General features: G+C 35.6%; 1 protein-coding gene across 2 annotated transcripts in view; it reads left to right on the forward strand.

Moving 5' to 3' along the window:
• NPAS3 (neuronal PAS domain protein 3) overlaps positions 1-21286 on the forward strand; it is a 596309-nt gene that overhangs the window by 269757 nt on the left and 305266 nt on the right. For both annotated transcript variants that reach the window (XM_052693214.1, XM_052693213.1), the window contains one exon: positions 17509-17591. In XM_052693214.1, the coding sequence (XP_052549174.1) occupies positions 17509-17591 (83 nt within the window). The remainder of the gene's footprint in view (positions 1-17508; positions 17592-21286) is intronic.

The raw sequence follows: 21286 nt of genomic DNA on the forward strand, positions 1-21286 counted from the left end.
TATACAAGCTTGCCAAGCTACCTATTTGAGTTTTATGAATTGCATGTGGATGCTCTGTACAAAACTTCCAGATAGAAGATGGCTTAAAATCTTATGCTTTCAATTTTTTTTTTTTCAGACTTTGAATTTAGAAATGGGTAGGAAGTCTGCTGTTACCAGGGGTCAGTCAGCAGCCTATTGTATCAAGCAGAAATATTCACTAGTCAACAGTCAAATACACTGCAGCCATTAACTACTGCACCTGTTGTCCAGATGGGCTAACAATAAACATGACACAATCAATCATGCAAAATAGGGTGGACAGAAGGGTTTGGGGGATGTTTCTAGGATCTTTCTCTGTTTATCTAAACCTTTACTTCTGTAGTATTATGTAGCTGAGAGTATCAGGGTTAGTGCATTTCAATCTTGGAATCTCTCTGATAAGTTATACCAGGGGGCATTGTGCAGTTTTTTAAACTCAAATGGCAGCTCTCTGTCTATTGTCTAAGAAAACTATTATTTGACAAAGGAAGCAATAAATCTCAGCATGTTGAAAAACATTAAATGCCATCAAAATTGTTCTAACCTTAAATGCAAATAAAGCTGGTTCTCTCTGCTGAACATCATCCATAACAGGATATTCTTAGAGCCGTGAATCATTTATTAGTTTAGATAATTTTGTGTTATGACAAATTATTGAACACAATTATGTGCACTATTGCAATATTAAACACAGAATCAAAACTCAACTTTATTGATTAAGTCCTTTATAAAAGGGTTATGGACCTAAAGTACTTCACAAGTCACAAAAGCTCACATCCCATTTCTCTCCTAGGAACATCCTTTATCGGATGAATAGTTTGGAGGAAGAGTGGAGATTTTACTTGAACTTGAATAGACATCTGTCCTAGTTTAAAGTATGCTACTTTTCTTTTTAGTTTTAATATTTAAGATGAAGCTCTGAAGTTTTTTTTTTTTGTTTTTTTTTTTTAAATCAAGGCATGACTTATTGGTGGCATTTCTAAAGATTTGTTTCACGGTTTTAGAAGATAGTTACCTTTTATTCACTTTCTGGATGCAAGTGACTTGAAAAGATTTTGTGTTAAGTTTCAGTGTCCTGTCAGCCAGCAAAAAAAGTCTGTCAAACTCAAACCTGAACAGTTTTATTTAAATAAGAAGAAAAAACTTTAGAAACCATTACTAAATTTACTTGGATACTTCTAGGAAATACCTTTATGCCAAACATGATAGTTTTCAGTAAGTTTAATGTAGATGTAGATAAAGTAGCAGATAATGTGAAATAAGCTGGGAAGTGAGAAAACAGCCTCAAACTGTATAGTTAACAGATGCAGAAGTTGAACTAATCAGGAAGTGCCCAGTGATTGTGTCTTCCCTATTGATATTACTTGCATGAGTGTCCAAATGAAGCATGTTGCCTCTGCGATCTAACCTGAATCACTGAATGGCTTGTGTTGGAAGGGACTTTAAAATGTCATCTAGTTCCAACCCTCTGCTGCAGGCGTGATTGCCGAACACTAAATTAGGCACTAGATGAACTGCCCAGAGCCCCATCCAGTCTGGCCTCAAACTACACCAAGGAAACACTATCTACAACTTTTCTGAGCACCCTATTACAGCACTACACCACCCTCTCAGTTAAAAATTTCTCCTGACATCTGATCTCAAAGTCCTCCTCTTTCAGTTTAAAGCCATTCCCCTTTGTCGCATCACTATCTACTGTGTAAAAATTTTTCCATTTGCTTATAAGCTCTCTTTAAGCATGGGAAGGCTGCAGTGAGGTTTCCCAGAGCCTTCTCTTCTCCAGGCTAAACAAGCCCAGCTCCCTTCTTCATAGCAGAGGTGATTTAGCCCTCTGATCATCTTTGTGTCCTTCCTCTGGATGTGCTCCAACAGCTCTGCATCTTTCCTGAGCTGGGGGCCCCAGATCAAGACACAGTGCTCCAGATGGGGCCTCATGAGGGCAGAGTAGGGAGGGACAATCACCTCCCTCACCCTACTGGCCACCTCTTTTATAATGCAACCTGGCATACTGTTGGCCTTCTGGGCTGCGAGTGCACACTGCTGCCTCATATTAAGTCTTACATGTACCAGGGCTCTAGGATTCTTCTATGCAGAGCTGCTCTCAATGAATTCTTCTTCCAGACTGTATACATCTGACATTTCCCCAACCCAAGTGGAGCAACTTTCACTTGGCCTTGTTGAACCTCATTAGTTTTGTGTGGGCCCATTTTTCAAGCCTGTCAGGTCTCTCTGGATGGCATCCCTTCCTTCACCTGTATCAGCTGCACAGCTCAGCTTGGTGTCATCTGCAAACTTGCACTCAAGCGCCACTCAAGCACTACTGAAGTAATACTCTAATGCTGCCTCTCGTTATTTGTGAGGTTCCAGAGGAAGAAATAAAAATGAGTGCTTTGGTGGATAACATGACATTTTGTTGACCATATAGCAAGCTTTCTGTTTAGAGTTCTTGCTGCTACAGTGTCATAAAAAGCATTTTCTAATTAATGAGTTCTGACAAGTATTCACCAGAGTACAGAAATACTTACATTGACTCCAAACAGTGAATATTGTCAGGACAATATAATATCACAGAATCACAGAATTGTAGCGAAAATCAGAAATTGTTGTGAGAAATTTTCATCTTGCAGTCCATCCTCTGTATCTATAATAAGGATTCAGTGAAGATGCATTTAAAAACTAGTGTTGTGAAAGCACCGTGTTTTGAGTTATTTGTAGCTCTCTGATGATGAATGCAGTAGTCTAACCAGCAATGTCTGACAGTGAGGTTAAATATCTATGCAACCCACTTGCAGATAATATTTATTTTTTTGAAGTCATTAATCTGAAAATGAGGGTAGATCACAACCCTCTGGGGCTTCAGTATCAATAACAAAATCACAGAAGCGTCTACCTCCCCTTTGATGATAAATCCTTTAAATTTTGGAGGAGTGAATAGTAGGTTCTCTGCTGTGTGAATTGAATGAAACCTATGATGGTTTAGAAATTCCTTGTAGGATAGGGCTTTTTGGAAAAACACCCAAAGGTTTGCTGAGCAGAGGGATGTGTGTTTGTTTGTACGTGTACATGATTAGTGAGAGAAGTTCAGCAGCTTCAGTATTTTCATTCCCAGCTCTCTTGTTTTCTGGAGCTTCACATGCCTGAGAAATTGGTCCCATTTCACCTCACACTTTAGGTCCTATGATCATAGTAAACTTTTCTCCTTAAGGAACTTGCATGGGTTTGAAAGCGCCAATTCAAATAGCTAGTGTCAAATAGGAAAATTAAGGGAAGAGAGAAGGAATGTTAGAAGAGATGAGTTCCAACAAGGTAAAAGAAAAAAAAATATGGGATAGAAAAGGAGTATACTTAGTCCTTTCCAGGATTTTTTGTGCAATGGTCTTTTCCTCATTATCTCTTTACAAATTAATTAAGAATTAATTAACAATTCTTTTTAGACAGATCAAGTTTACACAGAAATACAAACTAGCCAAGGGATTATAAGCAACTCTGCTGTGTTAACATAGTGAAGAAAAAGTTATTACACGTTGCTTCTTAAGAAAGTTTTATACTCTGTGTTAGCACAGCTAGGCTATTAGCAGTGGCCACATTAACCTTTTTTCACCTAGTTCACATTTCCATAATGTGACTATACAGGCATACAGTTAACCCAGCATTATGTATCATGGTTCAAAAAAAAGACACAGCTTCAGAATTCTGTTTAGAGTATTCCTAGTTCTTCCCTGCATTCTTCAATTTTCTGTCTTTATTATAAGTGCTTTTTCATTTTCAATCTATTCTTCCTGCTATCTATTATTTCTCTTATCTGTAAAGAAATTATTTTTTTCTGAAGTCATCACTTGCAAAAATAGGCCTTTATTTTCAGAAGACATGTTTACGAGGGAGGATATTGATAGGACAAGGGAGAATAGTTTTAATCCTAGACAGAAGAGGTTTAGGTTAGATATTAGGAGAAGGTTTTTCACATAGAGGGTTTTGACACACCGCAACAGGTTGCTCAAGAAGGTTGTGGATGCCCCATCTGTGGAGGCATTCAAGGCTAGGTTGGATGTGGCTCTGGGCAGCCTGGTGTAGTGGCTGGCGACCCTGCACGTAGCAGCGGGGTTGAAACTAGATTATCATTATGGTCCTTTTCAACCCAGGCTATGCTATGATTCTATGACATCTATCTATGTGCATTCAGTTACAGCACTCTTTCTTTTTCAGCAATGAAGATGTGTCTTTATTCCTCAGCTTCTTTCTCTTTGTTGTGGTCTAACCTGACAGACAGCTGAGCGCCACACAGTTGTTTGCTCATTTTCTCACCTCCCAGTGGGATGGGGGACTAAATCGGAAAAGAGCACAAAGGTAGTTGTGAGTTGGAATAAAAACTATTTACTAAGACAGGAAAAGGAAGATGAAAAAACTCATTGTTTTATGTCTGTGTGTGTATGTATTATGAATATATATATATATACGTATACACACATACAAAACAGGTGATGCACATTGCTCACCACCCTCTGATTCATGCCCTGCCAGTCCCTGAACAGCAGCTGCCTGCCTGCCAACTCCCTACTGTTTTCAAGATTTTTTTTTTCACATGATATCATATGATATGGAATATCCCTATGGTCAGTAAACTGACCTGTTCTGTCCTCTCCCAACTCCTAGTGCTCCCTCAGCCCATCTCAATGGCAGGATTGCAGGACAGTGTGAGAAACTGAGAAACGGAAACATCTTTTCATGCCAGACATGAAGGAAAAATCATTTCTATTCCAGCTGAAACCAGAGTGCTTTCCTGTAGAATGAGACATTATTATGTAAGAATACCTCTCAGGGAATTTTGAAAAGAATATTTTGAGAAAAAGTTTTGGAAAAGTTGGGATTTAGGCTCAATAATTAATTTTTGTCTTAGCAGCTCTAGTGCACTCTCCATCTTATTTGTGCAGAGGGCTAGAATGTATCTTGGAACAGTACTGTACTTCACATGTAGGTCTACTTCACATAAAGGTGAAGCCTTTGTGTCGAAAGACTTCGGTCAGTGTTCATGGAAAATAACTTGGCACATTTCTGCCTTGTCCTCCTACAATGTTGTTGACTGCAAATGCATTTTTTGTTGTTGTTGTTCTAAATTTCTCAGATTTTCAGGTATTATTAACAAAATAAGATGTTGTTGGATGCACAGCAGACAATTTAAAATTATCCAAAATTATCCCTTAAGCTAGCACAGTCATAATGAAAAATGTCAGAAACAAACCTTCTTCCAAGGGTTTACTAAAAAATAATAAAAATAGATAGACTGTCAGGTATTACTCATTAGGGTTCTTTTTACAGAATGCTTAAAGGTTTTTTTCTATTTAAATGAATGAACTTCAGTTGCAAATTATATAGTTGTAAAAATCTAGCTCTTCAGTTGCAGTGAGGCAGCACAGGAAGTAATATGTTTAAACATTGAAAGGAAATGTTGGAATGCAACAAAATTTGAACAGAATTTCAAAAATTATTTCACTAAAAGCTCACACTGCTGAACTGCTCCATCAAGCAAATTATGTTGTTTTTGTTTTTTTTTTTCTTAATTTAAAGCAAATGCATTACTTTGTGTTCAGTGGATGTATAATAAAATAGAATTGTTGAGACACTATCTAAATGCAACACATTATCACTATAATTGTACAGTTCAAGGAAAAAAAAAAGATATATTTATCAGTGCTCACAAAAAGTGAGGAAGATTTAAAGACTTGGAGTGTTATATTGCAAACTGAAACTGTGCCCCTAAAGTTGAGATAACCATCTGTGTCCATGTCTAATTCAAATATTGTGTGAGGAATAAATTTTGATGCTTCTAAGTTCATTTGCTAAAGAATACCAAAATATCTGGCTAGAATAAGTCACTAAACTTGATATGTAAGATGTTCACAATACATTTTGTATCATGGCTGCCATGTGTGTCTTACAGCCCAAGAGACTGTTCTGCAGGTAACAAGCGTGAATCCTACCTGTGTCATAATGAAACAAATGGAATATTTTCCCCTCACTGAAGGAAATAATCTGGAGCTAAATTAAATCCTGATGCTAATGAGTGCAGCTCTGCTGAAATGAATGTGCCTATATGCAATGTTCTCTCTGGTTATAGAGAATTTCCTTCCTGTTTACATCATTCTTATTACCATAACTATTTTGGCTGCCTTCTATACTCTCTCTTCTGTACTCTTCCCTGGTAGGCACTCTCCAAAGAAAAAGGAAACTGATCTTTCCTCACGTGAATATTTTAAAAGATCCTAATGCCCATAAAAAAGGAAACACCAGTCTTTTGTTGGAGCCAGTAATAACAGCACAAAATGTTAACTTCCTCTCCCTGTTATTTTCAAGATCATTCATGCATCAACTGTATGGGTTTTTTTTTAATCTTAACAAAGACTTAAAGACCACATCACTACTTCTAATAAAGATTTAACTATACTTCTCACTGGGATCTCCAAGAATTTGTTTTCTTAAAAACTGCTGAAAGATACTCTTAGAAATGGTAACACACCTCTTTTATTTTAAATTAAGAACCCTATCAGAAGTGACAGAAAGTCTTTCGGGATTTGGATCGACCCAAATTCTTTTATAAGAAACAGTGCTTTAAAAAGAAGCAGCTCCATTTTCCAGTTCTAAGGTCTTAACCACTATTCTGATGTGTAAGACCACTTCTCTTGAAGACCACTTAATTAGAAATGGGAGATCATCAGTATAGCTCATATTTGTTCATTTTTCAGTCCTCAGCAATTCTTAAATACTATGATAGTACTTATAACACCTCTTTGTGAAAAATTCTATTTTTTTTCCTGTGAGAAATTAACAACCTTTTGCAGTAAATTTCAAGCATTTTTAAAATATATTACGGCTGGTTTTAGTAATCTTGTATTCTTTAGTTAGTTTTTGAAATCACCAAATTTTCCATGGAAACTGCATTTTCTTCCAGTGTTCTATGAACAGAAAGAAGCAGCAGCTGAAAGACAAAGAAAAATAACTGATTAGTGACAGAGTTGATTCTTGCCAAAATCCTAAGTTAATTGCACAACTAATACAGACTTCTTCCCTGAAAACGGAGATTGAAGTTTTACTTCAATCTTACTTACCCAGTTTCGCTTATTAATGGGTTTCACTTACCAAATTTCACTTATTTTATAAATCTTTATTGTATCTTTTTGTGACTGAATCATGAAAATAAGAGGCGCACAGCATAAAGCAAATCCACCTCCTACTTGTACTATTTCTATATGAAAAAGTAATAAAGCCCTACATACCACCTCAGAATCAGAAATAACTGAATTGTTGTGCACTTTGATTCTTTTCTGTGTATCGCATATTTCAGTAGAATGATGGTGCATTAGCCAGTTACCGGGTAATCTCATAGTTAGATTTTTCATGCCAGTATTGAAGATGACTCCTACATCTGCCAATAGCAGTGTGAGGTATTTCCTAATTTTTGGTTTTCATGTAAAGTAAGGAGATTTATTGTTTTCCAATCACTTCTTCTCTGGGAAGCTTCCTTTTACTTACACTTTGATAGTATGACAGAAAAAAGCAAACATAGTAAAAGTGCAGATGTCTAAAAAATAGAACTACTTGCATCAGTTTCAAATACAAAATTTGTTGTTTTTCAGTGCTTTGTACTGAATGTTAAGTGCGTTACCTAGTTCAATAACATCTAAAGCTTTCAATTTGGTATCAGAAGAGGTTATACATATTTCTTAGGAAAATTCAGGAGACATTTGTAGCCATCTAGCTAATGATTGGCTTCTTCTGCAAACAGATGTGAAATGCTTAGCCTTAGCATTACACTTTGCAGTGACAGCCCTGGTAACATGTTATATCTTAGGCCTTTAACAATTAAGTATTTAAATCTTCAAGTATTGTGGGTGTATCAGTAAACGTCTGCATCTGTTACTCCACTGATAATAATGAGAAGCTAATGGAAAGAATACTTGTTGTAAAGCCTCTTGTTATTTGTTTTCCTTATTCCATTATTTTGTTGTTGTTATTACCGTGTTTTTGTCTGCCAAAGTTGCATGTTTCCAGTTAGTAATGAAAAAAGTTATCTTTGTCCATAAAACAATGTAGGAAGTCCAACATAATGGGAAGGAAAGAAATGAAGAAAAAGAGCAGGCAAGAAAGCAGACTTCTGTGCAAGAAGGTAATAGTTGGGGAATCTGGATGTGTTTTAGTGTTAGTAAAAACCAAGGATGATGGGAAACACAGCTTGCAGATTTGTAACACGCCACTGTCTAAGGCATAAAAAGGCAATTGTATTGGCTCTGAGGAGGAGCAGCTTGCCTGTTTTGCTCACAGAAGATTCTGAAATAACACTGCCAAAATTTAAGACAACAAAAATAGGGTAGGCATAACAAAGAAAGATTTCTTGTTCTTGACTCTCAGAGATACATTATACCTTGCTTCACGTAGATCGAACAGTTTTTGGTCCTCTTGACATACTAGTGGCATATGAAAGCCCTGTGGATGGATGGAGCGTTAGATTGGAAGTAATAAGGTTGTGCCTGACTTACCTCCACATTTGTAGCAGATGTTACAAATGTCATAACATGAACCTTTGGGATCAGGCTGAAAAAAAAATAAAAAAAAAGGCAAGACAACAGATGTAGGCCTCTTAGTTTTACCAGTAAGTATAGTCTGACGCTATATAACACTGTTCTGACTTGATGTTAATACCCTGTCCTCCTCCTGAGAACAGAATCAGTGACACTAACCATTTCCTTATCACCAAAGCTGGAAAGGGGTGACAGCAGTTTTCTTGCCAGAGGAATTTTAATGCTAGTTAAGAAATAAGACAATAGGATTATCACCCCAATAAGCATCACCTTGTTATATCTGGAAAAGTAAACTATACATATTATTCATTTTGGACATAACTGGTAATTTAAGAAATTTCAATGTGCTGTCTTAATGTTTATCCATTTTTTCTATTGATAGAGTTAAGTCTCACTCACAGTGTGGACTTCTATCTGAACCACTGCTATATTTCTAAGTTTTTAACCCCTCAATTTACACCTCTCCCTTGCCTTGCACCTCTGTTCTTCTTCAGTATTTTGCAGAGTTTTTCTCCTCTCCACTCTAAGCAATTAGATTTTCTGGGTTTATATTCTTGCTTAAATTATTGAAACAAATTACTTTAAAGCTACAATAACACATACAAGATCCTTTTCTTGTAGATGTATTTTGCAGCACTTTCTCAACTGTTTCATCAAAATATTCTACTGTTTTCAAAATGTCTTTTGTACTTCTCTCATTGCCCCTTATTTGTGACTAAGTGTACCACTTTTCTTTAAAACTGTAATATCGCAATTGGATCTGATGATCGTTGTTGATTCCTTCTAACCAAACTTTTCTATTCTCTTTCATTCTGCCCAAAGAAGGACAATGAAGCTGGTGGAGGGCTTGGAGCACAAATTATATGAGAGGAGTGACTGAGAGAACTGGGATTGTTCAGTCTGGAGACGAGGAGGCTCAAGGGTGACCTTATCACTTTCTACAACCATCTCATGGGTGGTTGTAGAGGGTGAGTGTTGGCCTCTTTTCCAAGGTAACTAGTGATAGGACAAGGAGTAATGGCCTTAAGTTGTGCCAGGGAAATTCAAGTTGGATATCAGGAAAAATTTCTTCTTAGGAAGAGCAGTAATGCATTGGAACAGGTTGCCCAGGGAAGTGTTGTCATCATCCCTGAGAGTTTTCAAGACAAAGGTAGATTTGGCACCGAGGAAAATAGCTTAATGTGCATGGTGGTAATGGATTGGACTAGATGATTTCAGTGGTCTTTTCCAGCCTTAATGACTATTATATGATTCTAATGACCTAGGAATGAAAAATCTACTTGTGGCAGTAAATTATACTGTCTGTTATAGGATCACAATTTGTATACTATCATTCTGTATAGTTTTTTCCTAGATTTTTGGGAGCAAATGTTAGTGTTGTAAACAATTGTAAAACAATGAGTGTAAAATGAATTTGATGCTGGGAGGTGGCTCTAATTCAATTCTGTTAGAGATGGATGTTGCTCCTCTCAATGCCAAGGTGTGCTTTGCTGCCTTACAGATCAGTTAATGGCTAGAGTGAGTGCTAATAGCTACTCTTAATTGTTTTTTTTGGATTGGTCAGTTATTTTGCTTCTCCTTCTATTGGTGGTAATAAAAATTATGTGATCTTTATACTGTTGTCCTCTATATGGTGAAAGATGCATGTAGTCATTCTTTCTGTTTCTCAGGAGTTTTTTCCACTGTTTCTGTATTTCCTGGGAGAAGAAAATTAATGCAAGAGCACCAGCCCTTGTATTTTTCCCCTGTGCTTCAATTTAAAGCAGTGGTGATTTTCTCTGCCACATCACTCCCTCAGGTGCTGCCATTCTTGAACTGGAGGCTTAGCCTTCTCCCTGAAGAATTTCATTGTCAAGGATAAGAGAGAGGGTTCTCCCATGAAGAATTTTAATCACCCTGTCTGTAGCCCTTTTGAAGGAGGCACAATAGTTCCTATAGTAACTACTACAGTGCAGAAGAAAGGCCAGTGCTCCCTCCCCCAGCCACAGATGGAGAACTCTCCTTCCTTAGATGACTAGAAATTCTTGCACAGCAAAGCCTCATACTTAACAGCAAAATAAAATAAAATAAAATAAAATAAATATCTGAAATAAACTCTTAAAATGTACAAATAAGTACTTCTGATCAACAAACAATGCAATTTGAGTTATCAAATAGGGAATATAAAAATCTTGAATATGCTTATTTTTAAGGTGTGTTGAAATTTCAATCTTGGAGTTTTTAATTCTAAGAAGTTCAGAAAAGAGACAGATGTTTAGGATCTGAGAAATCTCATCTTCTCCACCCCATCCCCAAAAGAACAGATCTTTTGGGAAGAAGCAGACCTATAAAATAGATTAAAATTATTAGAGAAGGAACATGTGCATAAAATAGATGAAAACTTGCAATGAAAGCTATTTCTCTGCTTACTTTTTTTCCATTCATTCAGTATCTTTTCTGGGGAAAGGGCACACTATTGTTGAGAAATGCATATTCAAATCTTTTGATTACAGTACAATGAAAAAGTGATAGAGTGCTTTGTACATTTTTGGCATATTAATTTGATCAGTTTTATGTTATAGAAAACAAAATAAGCTACAGTAAAAGCTGTTGTGTTTTTTTTAATTTAAAAATATTAACTTCAGTTCGAAAAACAAATTTTGCTAAAAAATATTTTAACTCCTAGAGTTTTTGATGAAACAACATAGATGAAGTACTTGAAATAAATAACACCTTTGATTGTGTTAGGTAACATTTTCTTGAATTAACCATACTTAGTTATTCAATGGAAAGGTTTGTCTTACTTTCTTAGCTGAGGTTTCTTGAGTAATGAATACGTGCTGTATACCAGTGACCAGAAGATGGACATTTAGAATAACAGATATTCAAGTACACAAAAAATAGATTTGAAATGCCATTGTTAGCTTTGTAAGTTGATTATCATATTCTGAATTATGCATCTTACACGTAGTCCTTTGTGACAGATTTGTTCTGGTACTTTATTGCTGTGATACTTAGTTGGTAATGGCATAGCATTAATGATTCCCTTAGCTTTACTAAACCAAGATAAAATACTTTTCCACATATGTTACAAATCCATCTGAAATTTATTTCTTCTTCCCATCTGTGAGGGTGGCTGTTACAAGGGACCTAAATTTTGGATCCCATGATGGCTCCCTATGAGGTAGACTGGTGACATCATTTACTTTCTTTTGAATACATTTTCCAACTCAGAGGGCAGAGTTTCTGCTTACATCATGATGATTGCTGTCACTGATCTCAGTTTTTATCAGGATCTAAGTATGTACCATCTACAACCTTATGCCTTGAACATATGTGTCAGGCATGAGAACTGATTCTTAATAGAAATTTCTTTCAAAGCTTCAAATATGTCATAAATAGGATAGCAAAGAACAATCAATGGAAAAGATATCCATAACAGTGTGTTAAGTAAAAGAATTAAAAGCAATGAACTGCTTCTGTGGATTTTCAACATACATAAATAATAGCCTTTCCTCATGAGACTAATGTTGGTTGCATATTCTCCTTCCTTCACAGTGCATCTTCTGTTGTTCAGTGTTGCCCTCTGTCATTGTGCCTTTCCCTTCTAAAACACTGTTTTTAAGTATTTCCAAGTAATTTGTTATGTCTTGCTCAAAAGTCCCAAGGTTTAAGATGGCATCTTACCTCTTCCTGTATAACTACCCTGATTATCATGCTCACATGCACTGTTCTTTCATAAGCAATTTGTTGTTTCTTGAAACAGCAAAAGATAAAACTTCATGTAGAATTTACTTTACAAGGTAAACGTATTCAAAAGTGTACTGAAATTCTCTACTTTAGAAAAACAATTGAATTCTGTAAAAGAACACGCAATTATATCCACACTCATACTATACATTGCTTTGCACCTACAGTTATGTAAATTGGTTCAGACAACTCTGTTTCATTATGCAGTCATATGTGAAATTATCATGTATTTTTTTGATACCTATAGGGAGAAATATTAGACAGGCCTATGTGAAGATATGGAGTTTGCCTGACATGCTTACATATTTTGTGAATAGATCATAATATACCTTTTTAATGGGATATTTGTGAACTTTCAGCTTTACTAACTAAGGTCTGACATACTGGCAGTGGTTCGGTTCAGTTCAGTTCCTGGTGGATGAAAAACCAAACGTGAGCCAACAGCATGCTCTTGCAGCTCAGAATGTAAATGGTATCCTGGGCTCCATCAGAACAGGGATGGCCAGCAGGGACAAGGCGATATTTGTCCCTCTCTACTCTACCCTCCTGAGGTCCCATCTGGAGTACTGTGTCCAGGTCTGGGGCTTTCAGTACTGGAAAGACAGAGAGGTGTTGGAGAGGTCCGGAAGAGGGCAACGAAGATAATCAGCTGGAGCACCTCCCCTCCAAAGACAGGCTGGGGGAGCTGGGCTTGTTCAACCTGGAGAAAGAAGGCTGCAGGGTGACTTCATTGCAGCCTTCCAGTACCTAAAGGGAGCCTATAAACAGGTGGGGAGTCGATTCTTTACAAGGGTAGATACTGGCAGGACAAAGGAAAATGGTTTTAAATTGAAGGAGGGAAGATTTAGGTTGGATATCAGAGGGAAGATCTTTACCAAGAGAGTGATGAGGTCCTGGAACAGGCTGCCCAGAGAGGTTGTGGATGCCCTGTCTCTGGAGATGTTCAAGTCATGGTCAGCCTGGTCAAGTATTAGATATGGAGGTTGGTGGGCCTGCTGTGGCAGGGGGTACGGGCTTGATTATCCTTGAGGTCCTTTTCAACCCAAGCAATTCTGTGATTCTGTGATTCACTAGGAGGAGGTCATAGTGGACACCAGTCAGTTCATTCTGTGTACTAGTGTCTTAGAACTGAGATTAAGAGGAAATCCTCTCGCATTGGGATACATAGAAATCTTTGTTAGGCAATCCATGTTCTTCTTTTTTCTCATTAATAGCTTGTTAAAGAATAATCCTTTGCCAGCAATAGGCATGTTAGTTGTGTCAATTTCGATAGTAAAAGTTTTGTTCCAACGCTATGGAAAGGAAAAGATTTCAACGAATGTTCCTCTGCTCCAGCACAACAAATTGCATTTTGACAACCTTATTTCTATTTTCATGTAATTATTAGTAGTCAATACTTGATGGCAATATTGCTTCAGCCAACTATTTGTTCAACCCCAACAATTGTACATTCAAGCCATTATCACTTAAATATGATGGAATATAGACGGCAGAAAATATGTCCACCTGCAAAAGCCTATTTTGTTCGTATTACCAAAATAAGAGAAACTTGGAAGGATTGCTAGTCCAGTTCCCTCTGGTTGACATCCCTTCCTCATTTCATATCAACTGCACCAGTCAGCTTGATGTTATCAGATAGTACTGCCTGTGTCATTGATAAAGATGTTGAACAACATTTGTCCCAAAATAGATATCACTTAGGACTGGCTTCTACTTGGACACAGATCCATTGACTGCAGCCCTCTGGCTCTGACCATTCAACCAACTCTTTATCCACTGAATAGCCTAGCCTTCAAATCTGTATTTCTTCAATTTAGAGATAAGAATATGGTGCGAAAACATGTCAAAGGCCTTGCACAAGTCCAGGTAGACATCTTTGCTTCTCCTTTGTCCACTAGTGTCATCACTCCATCATAGAAGGCCATAGATGTTCTGATATAAACTCCGAATCCATTGCTTTCCAATTTTTCTGTGAGCAGCTAAACTGTGGTTGCTGATGGTTCCTTTCAAAGGGTGAGAGATTTAGAGATGACTGGCTGTGGCTTATGCAATGGAAGCCAGTTTAGTGTTTATTTTGAAATTTTATAGGAAAGTAAAATTCTGGCCTGTTTTTTTAATCCAACCATTTCAGTCCATGTCTTCCTTTTATCTACTGCTGTGTCAACGATCTATTCAGTACAAATAAGAGGCCTTGTGCTGTGATTGGTCTGTGAGATTGACCTATTTTTGAAACCCATCAACGCAACATGCACTTGTATACTCAAAGTGGTATTTTTTCTGATACAGATATAGATCAAGAAATCTTTGAAGCTTAAATAAGTAAAAAAAAAAAAAAAAAATAGGCAATGAAGTAAACAATGAAAGAAAATAAGTTTTTTTTTCCTTATTCTAGATTTATCTCAGTATTCTTGTCTCAGTCCTCAAAATATGAAGGATGATAGTTAGGAAATGAATGCAATACATGAAGTGCATATTTAACATCTATTTGGTTTCCAAAAAAAGAATTGCAGTATGGCTACCAGAAGCATAATGGTTTTCTGCTTAATGTATTTATGCTGGCTGTAAAATTAGGAACTGTCATTATAACCCCACAAAGCCTGAGCAAGTGCAAGACACGTAAATCAAGAGGTTCTACTGCTATAAAAATGTCAATGATCTGAATGGCTTGAAAGTATTGAAAGATATTTGTGTACATGTATACCAGCTACTAGGATACAGACATCAATAGAGGATTTAACTGACAAATGTTAAAGCTGAGATCCAGCCCTCTTGTGCTTACTATTTAACTCACTGACCTTGAAGTGGTTTTATTTGAGCTGTAGAACTCAGAGCATCCCAAGTACTAGGAACAGACAACTTACTTGCAAATATAATTCAAAGTTAAGATACTGTTTTAATGTGTTATACAGTCTTCATGCTTTTTATTCAAGTTATTATACTCTCATGCAAAAAAATGCAATTAACATAGAACTGGAAGCAATATTCTGTATGTAATGGATACACTTTAAAAGGCAGTGGATTGTAAAGGAGTGATATAGTGCAGGAAACAGAAAATGAAATGGGAGACAAATTGCAAGTGGAGATGTGTTCAGAAAATGTGTGGAAACCATAACACAGTCTAGATGGAAGAATGAAAAGACCTAAAGGATTTGAGCACAGTTAGCTGTTCTTTCAGAGGTTGTTTTTGCTTACTGTAATGCTCCTATGGAGACTACTGTGAAGCAATGCCTGACAGTCCAGAACTGAGAATTTCTTTTTTGTTATCAGCTGATTATAAATGAAATTACATTAAATAAAAAGCTTGCAGAGCCAGTTCATAACAATGGGGACACTGATAATCTTTACAATGCCATATATTTTGTTTAGTCCCATAACTAAACCTAAAGCTTCTGTTAGAAATAAGAGTTACAACTCCTGTGCATGCAAGCCTTTGATAATATGTCTGGAGGCTTATTAAGGAGGTAAGAGGGCTCATCTTTAAGTCTGTGTCTGCAAAAATAATTTTTTAAAAGCCTTAGTTGCTAGAAAATTTGATGTGCTCTGACTATTTTTCATGAAACAGGCATTACAGTAAAAAGCAGGCGCCATTATAACTATGGAAAAGATGAGACAGTGTGAAAAGAAGCAAAATTATTTAGGATCAGAAGATACATATGGAAAAATATAGGAGTGAATAAGTGAATACTTAAAACTAGAAAAAGAAGAATATTATGCTGATGTGTCTGGTCAGCGACTATACTGACTAAAGCTGAAAAATCCCTGCAACATATAAGTGTATTACCAACTTCAGTTACGCTGCAAAGCAGAAGTTTTGAAGAAAGCTTATTTTCATATGTTGCTACCATTAGTATCCTTGAATATATCCTGAGAAAAGGATTTAAAAAAAATACTGGGTCTACAGCAGTCACCATTTGTAATTATGAGCTATTGCCTGAATCTGTTTGCGATGAAGCCACCTGTTTGCTCAGTATAAATAGCTTAGAATTTCCTGCAAGGAAATTACACGAAGCATCAATAAGGAAAGATATTACATTCTTAGGTCAATATGACTATCATTACTTGGCATATATCTTACTGATAACATTTGGCAGACAGTATCATAGAGGGCTAAAAAAATGTTACTCTGTATTTTTTTTTCAGGAATGTTAGCTTAGGTCTTCAGTAACAGCATTTATCCATTCTGCTTGTTTTAGTGAATCCCTTGGCATTTTCTTTTTCTTAGCGTGTGTTGTAAAGAGGTTGCAGAGGCTTAGACCATCAGTGTTTTTGGATGTAAATGTTTTACACGCTTCAAAACGTGACCTCTTCTGTTTGTTATGGATATGCCTGACTTTGTCACAAAGACAGAAAAAGAAGGGAAACTTCCTGCAGCCCTTTGTCCTCTTCTCTGCTCAAGTGACAAATATAGATTGGACCTAAGAAGAAACCTCAGTTTGCAGTAGTAGATGCTTATTCTTGCCTCTACTCAGAATTGATTTCTGGCTTTATGCTACTGGCATGAAGAGTTTCACAAAAGATTAGTTTTATGATTTCCCTGCTTGTGTAGTTATGTGTGCCTTTAAAACACAACCATCTATCACTCTATCTTTTAGAGTAGAAGCTAGTTTCAAGTATCTTTTCTAGCAGTTAACATGGATATCTGGAACACTACAGTACTTGTAAATAATACCATACCTGTACTTTGGAGAATGCTCGACAACTCAGATGTGATGATAAGACAGCTGTTACTAAGTGTTGACTTTTTAACATGGTGTTTACTTCATTTCAGATAAATCTCTCTCGTATCTTCTTAACTCCTAAGTAATATTTAATTCTCATTAGATTTACAGTTAGCATTTTTTTCAGTAGTATTTTTCAGTAATTTCTGTGTGCTGTCATAGCATATGTACAAGAAACCTTCCACAGGGGCTATTTGAGTAAACTATTCATTTTCAGAGTTCTTGTACTTTTAAATAGGTGTTTATTTATTTATTTTTTTCTTTCCTTCTTTGTTTTCAAAGAGAATCCTTTTATCCTCAAAATTTGAGTCACTGAAAATTATGTACTAGTTATACTTACTGTGTGCAAGATAAATTTTAAATTAACACTGGTATTTAAAATGCAGAACATATTTCAATAATGTGAAATATTGTGATCAGGGAATAGAAATGAATTTGCAGACCTTGCAACATAACTGTTTTTTATTCAGTTATAGGTGCCCAACGCAGGAGAAGTCCCAGTGCCCTTGCCATTGAAGTATTTGAATCTCATTTGGGAAGTCACATTTTACAGGTAAAAAAAAAAAAAAAGAAAGAAAAAAAAGGCTTTTCCATGACAAAGTCAAAATAGCTAGTCAATCCTATTTCTGCCCATAGTTTGAAAACTGTTGGTGTCAGTATTTATAAAAAGTCATATTTCTTTCCTTTTAGAAAAGCCCATGCTTGGGACAGTTTTAAGGAGAGGGAGGGCATGTATTGTGTAGATAAATGTTATGTTATTTTCAACTGTGCAGTACGTCTGCTTGCAGAATGACTCTATGTTTTTGTGTGTGTGCATAAAACAGTATTTTTTGTTGTTTATTTCATTTTCCTTGTGTGTCATGTACAAATTTAGGGTGTTTTTCCCCCACTTTGTTTTATGAGCACTGCTTTCCTCTTTGATATCACATTTGTCATGATTATATATCACAAATCTGCAGCAATCTGTAAAGAGGAAAAATGAACAGCAGCATGCCTCTTTGGTTTCCTTAGCTATGAGATAAAAACTAATGAGATATTTGTCAAAGAATTTAGTCACACTGTTCAAGTAACTGTATTCCAGGAGGATTACTCTGAAAAAAAAAAAAAAAAAAACCCACCAGTAACCTGATGGAGATGTTCTTGTGCATGTTTTGTTTTGTCAGGATTAGTACAACCCTTCTTACTTTGCAATAATCAAAAGTGGAGCAGAAGCAGTTAAGAGTGTGAAGTGTTCTGTCAGCAAGGCAAAAACACAGCACCATAGAAATTAAAAAAACACCCTTTAGATGTAGCCTTTTCTAACTACAGCATTGAATAACTGCACTTATTTAGGAATGTACACAGCTTCTCTATGCAAATATATTGCTTGGTGTATTATCTTTTGAGAGGTAAATTAGGATATTATCATGAGAAATATTCCACTTAATTTGAAATGATTGAGAGCTATCTCTCTCTGTGTTACTTCAGCTGTGGCATTCAAAAGCACTGCAGAATATGTCAGATTTTTTACATCTTTTTAAAGTAACTAAATGCTGAATGGCAACAAAGATAATTTTAGGAAAACATGAAATTAACCACTAGAATGAATTTATCTTTGGAGCAAAAATCATGAATGAAGTTATTTACTTACTTGTACATTCTTGGCAGAGACATAGTTCAAGTTTTTGATTCTGTAACAAATATTTGTATTATAGATATGGTACCAAAGGTATGCACCACCATCTGCAGCACTGTTTGAATATTAGACAGAAGTGCTGTTATGTTGTCTTGTAAATGTAGAAGAAAAAAGAATAAATAAATGTGGGTTTCATGATATTCCAATTTGTGTCATTTGTGTTTTGAGTATGTGGACATGCCCTATATATCCTAGGTGTATGCTTATTACAATATAAATTATAACAAGTATCTAGATAAACTCTCATTGGGACTGATTTATTTATACTTGTTAGTTACTAGGTTTGACACTGTATGAATAATTCAGTTATAAGAAAAAAACTAAGTTGTCCACCTTGAAACCTACTGGACATTTCAATTTTTCACTGATTGTGTATTTAAGAATATTTAGTGTTTTTATTACTTGTTTAAACTTGTTTAAAAAATATTCCACTATTGTTTTTATTTTTTTCTACTTATACCTAATAAATTAGGGCGTTTTTTGGATATAACTTTATCATAGTGCTTGTAAGTAATCTATGTTGCACTTTTATCTGTAACAAATAGACTGAGAATTTTCAATATTTCAAGAATTCAAAATTGCCATCAACATCTTACTGAATATCTGTTGAGGTGTTGCCTTTGCAGAGAGGGTGGTGCCTTTTATCAAATTACTCCCATTAATCTCCCAATTGATAATAGAAACTTACACTCTGACATTTAAAAGATAATAGACTGTTGGTGATGGATACAGGACAAAATGAATTAATAATATCACAAGTTTATCATGGTGTGTCAAAATCTTCTCTTATGTAGTAGAGTAGTCAGCACTTTGAAGGAAAATTTAGGTCTTGTGTTCAAATGCAGCAATTTAAAAGGATCTGAACTTTGAATAATTGCCTTGAGGCATTACAGGTAGAAAAATAATCTCAGGAAGATAGAAGATAAAATAACAACAACTAGATGGACTCTTCAATGGAGTGCTATTCTAACAAGTTCTTGTTTAATTTGCTGCTTATAGAAACGATTCACAAAGCAGCATTATGATATGTATTGTTTGCAAGTGAAGTAAACAGCCTTGTAGAATAATTATACCTTGTGACTACCTCTGTTTTTTTTGGAGTCTGCTATCTGAGGAAGTTGAACCTATAGTTTGTTTAATCCCTCTTGCTATTAATATTTTGAAGACTGGGTTAAGTGTAAGCTGAGAAATTAAGGAGCCTCTCTAATCCTCCTAATATTTTGATACTTCAAAATTTATTGACAAACATGAGAAGCATGCTTATAAAGGTGGATGTAATTTATTTATGATGATTTTAAAATAGAAATGGTGGTGCATCTTGTAATATTTTACATCTGACTTCTACAAGCAAGAAGTCTCAGCTGTGTCAGAAAATTCCTAGCCATAGCCAATTACAATTATATGTCATACTGAACAGATTCCTGTGGTAAGTTTACAGACAAGGAAAATATCCCCCGTGTGTTTACAGAAAAAAAAAAAAACCAACCCAAAACATGAATACCTACATGTTGTCATACAAGTATCTTCAAAGTCAGGGCAGAATACTTTTTAAGCATTTCCAAGCAAAATCACCCGAATAGAAAAAAGAGAAATGTTTGTAATAAGGGGGGAAGAAGGGGGAAGGTAATGGCAATAAGTTAATTATTTTTTGGTAAAATTTTTGGCTTGTCAGATTGCGTGCTTTGGTTAGCCTGCATTTATCTTCTTCAGAATAGTGGTGTTATAGTGAAAATAGACTTTGATACATTTTCGGTTTTACATTTTTACGTATGTGTCAGCATTTATTAAATAAATGTAGTAAAAAAAGTATTACTTCCTCCCCCTGCTATTAAAAATGTGATTGAAACTGGTTGTAAAAATGAAAATTATTGGTTTATATAAGGCCCCTGAATTTTTTCTGTAACTTCATTGCTACTGAAAAGGTGTGGAAAAGGGTCAATAACCCCATATTCTTCACATAATCAGGAATGATCAGGAAATGTAGAACTAAATATAGAGAAAAGGGAAAGTTAGTGAATATATTTGCATATGCAAATTAGCTTAATTGATACTGCTTGCCTCTACAGGGATTTTTCATTACAAACTGGAGTGCTACATTGTTCAGCTCATATTGAGTAATTTAGTAACTAATGAGACCAGTTTGCACTAATTTGCATATGATAAATGAGCTTAATTGCAGTAAATAACTTGGAGGCATAATTACTTAATTTTCCTGTGTTGCATGGCTTTTAAGTTCACGTATGAACAACTCAAGATAATTTTGCATATTTAAATTAGTTGCTTTTAAAATTCTTGAACAAAAAAGAACGCACCTTACAGTTTGAACTGTAAAACAATTAGAAGTAAAATGTGCTGTATTTTCAAATAAAATTCAATATTTATAAAAGATATTTCTTCGTTATAAATACTTCATCTTAAGGAATAAATATTTGGAATTAAACACAATGGAATAGCTTTTAAAGTCAGAAAAGGATAGAAGGAGGGTATTAGTAATATTAATTGAACTATGTATCTGAACTGCAGTGAGTGGTACATTATGTATTCCTGCATACAGGAGTGATAACTTTTGTAAT

The sequence above is a fragment of the Tympanuchus pallidicinctus genome, unplaced genomic scaffold (genome assembly GCF_026119805.1).
Source record: "Tympanuchus pallidicinctus isolate F22 unplaced genomic scaffold, pur_lepc_1.0 scaffold3, whole genome shotgun sequence".
NCBI classification, from domain to species: domain Eukaryota; kingdom Metazoa; phylum Chordata; class Aves; order Galliformes; family Phasianidae; genus Tympanuchus; species Tympanuchus pallidicinctus.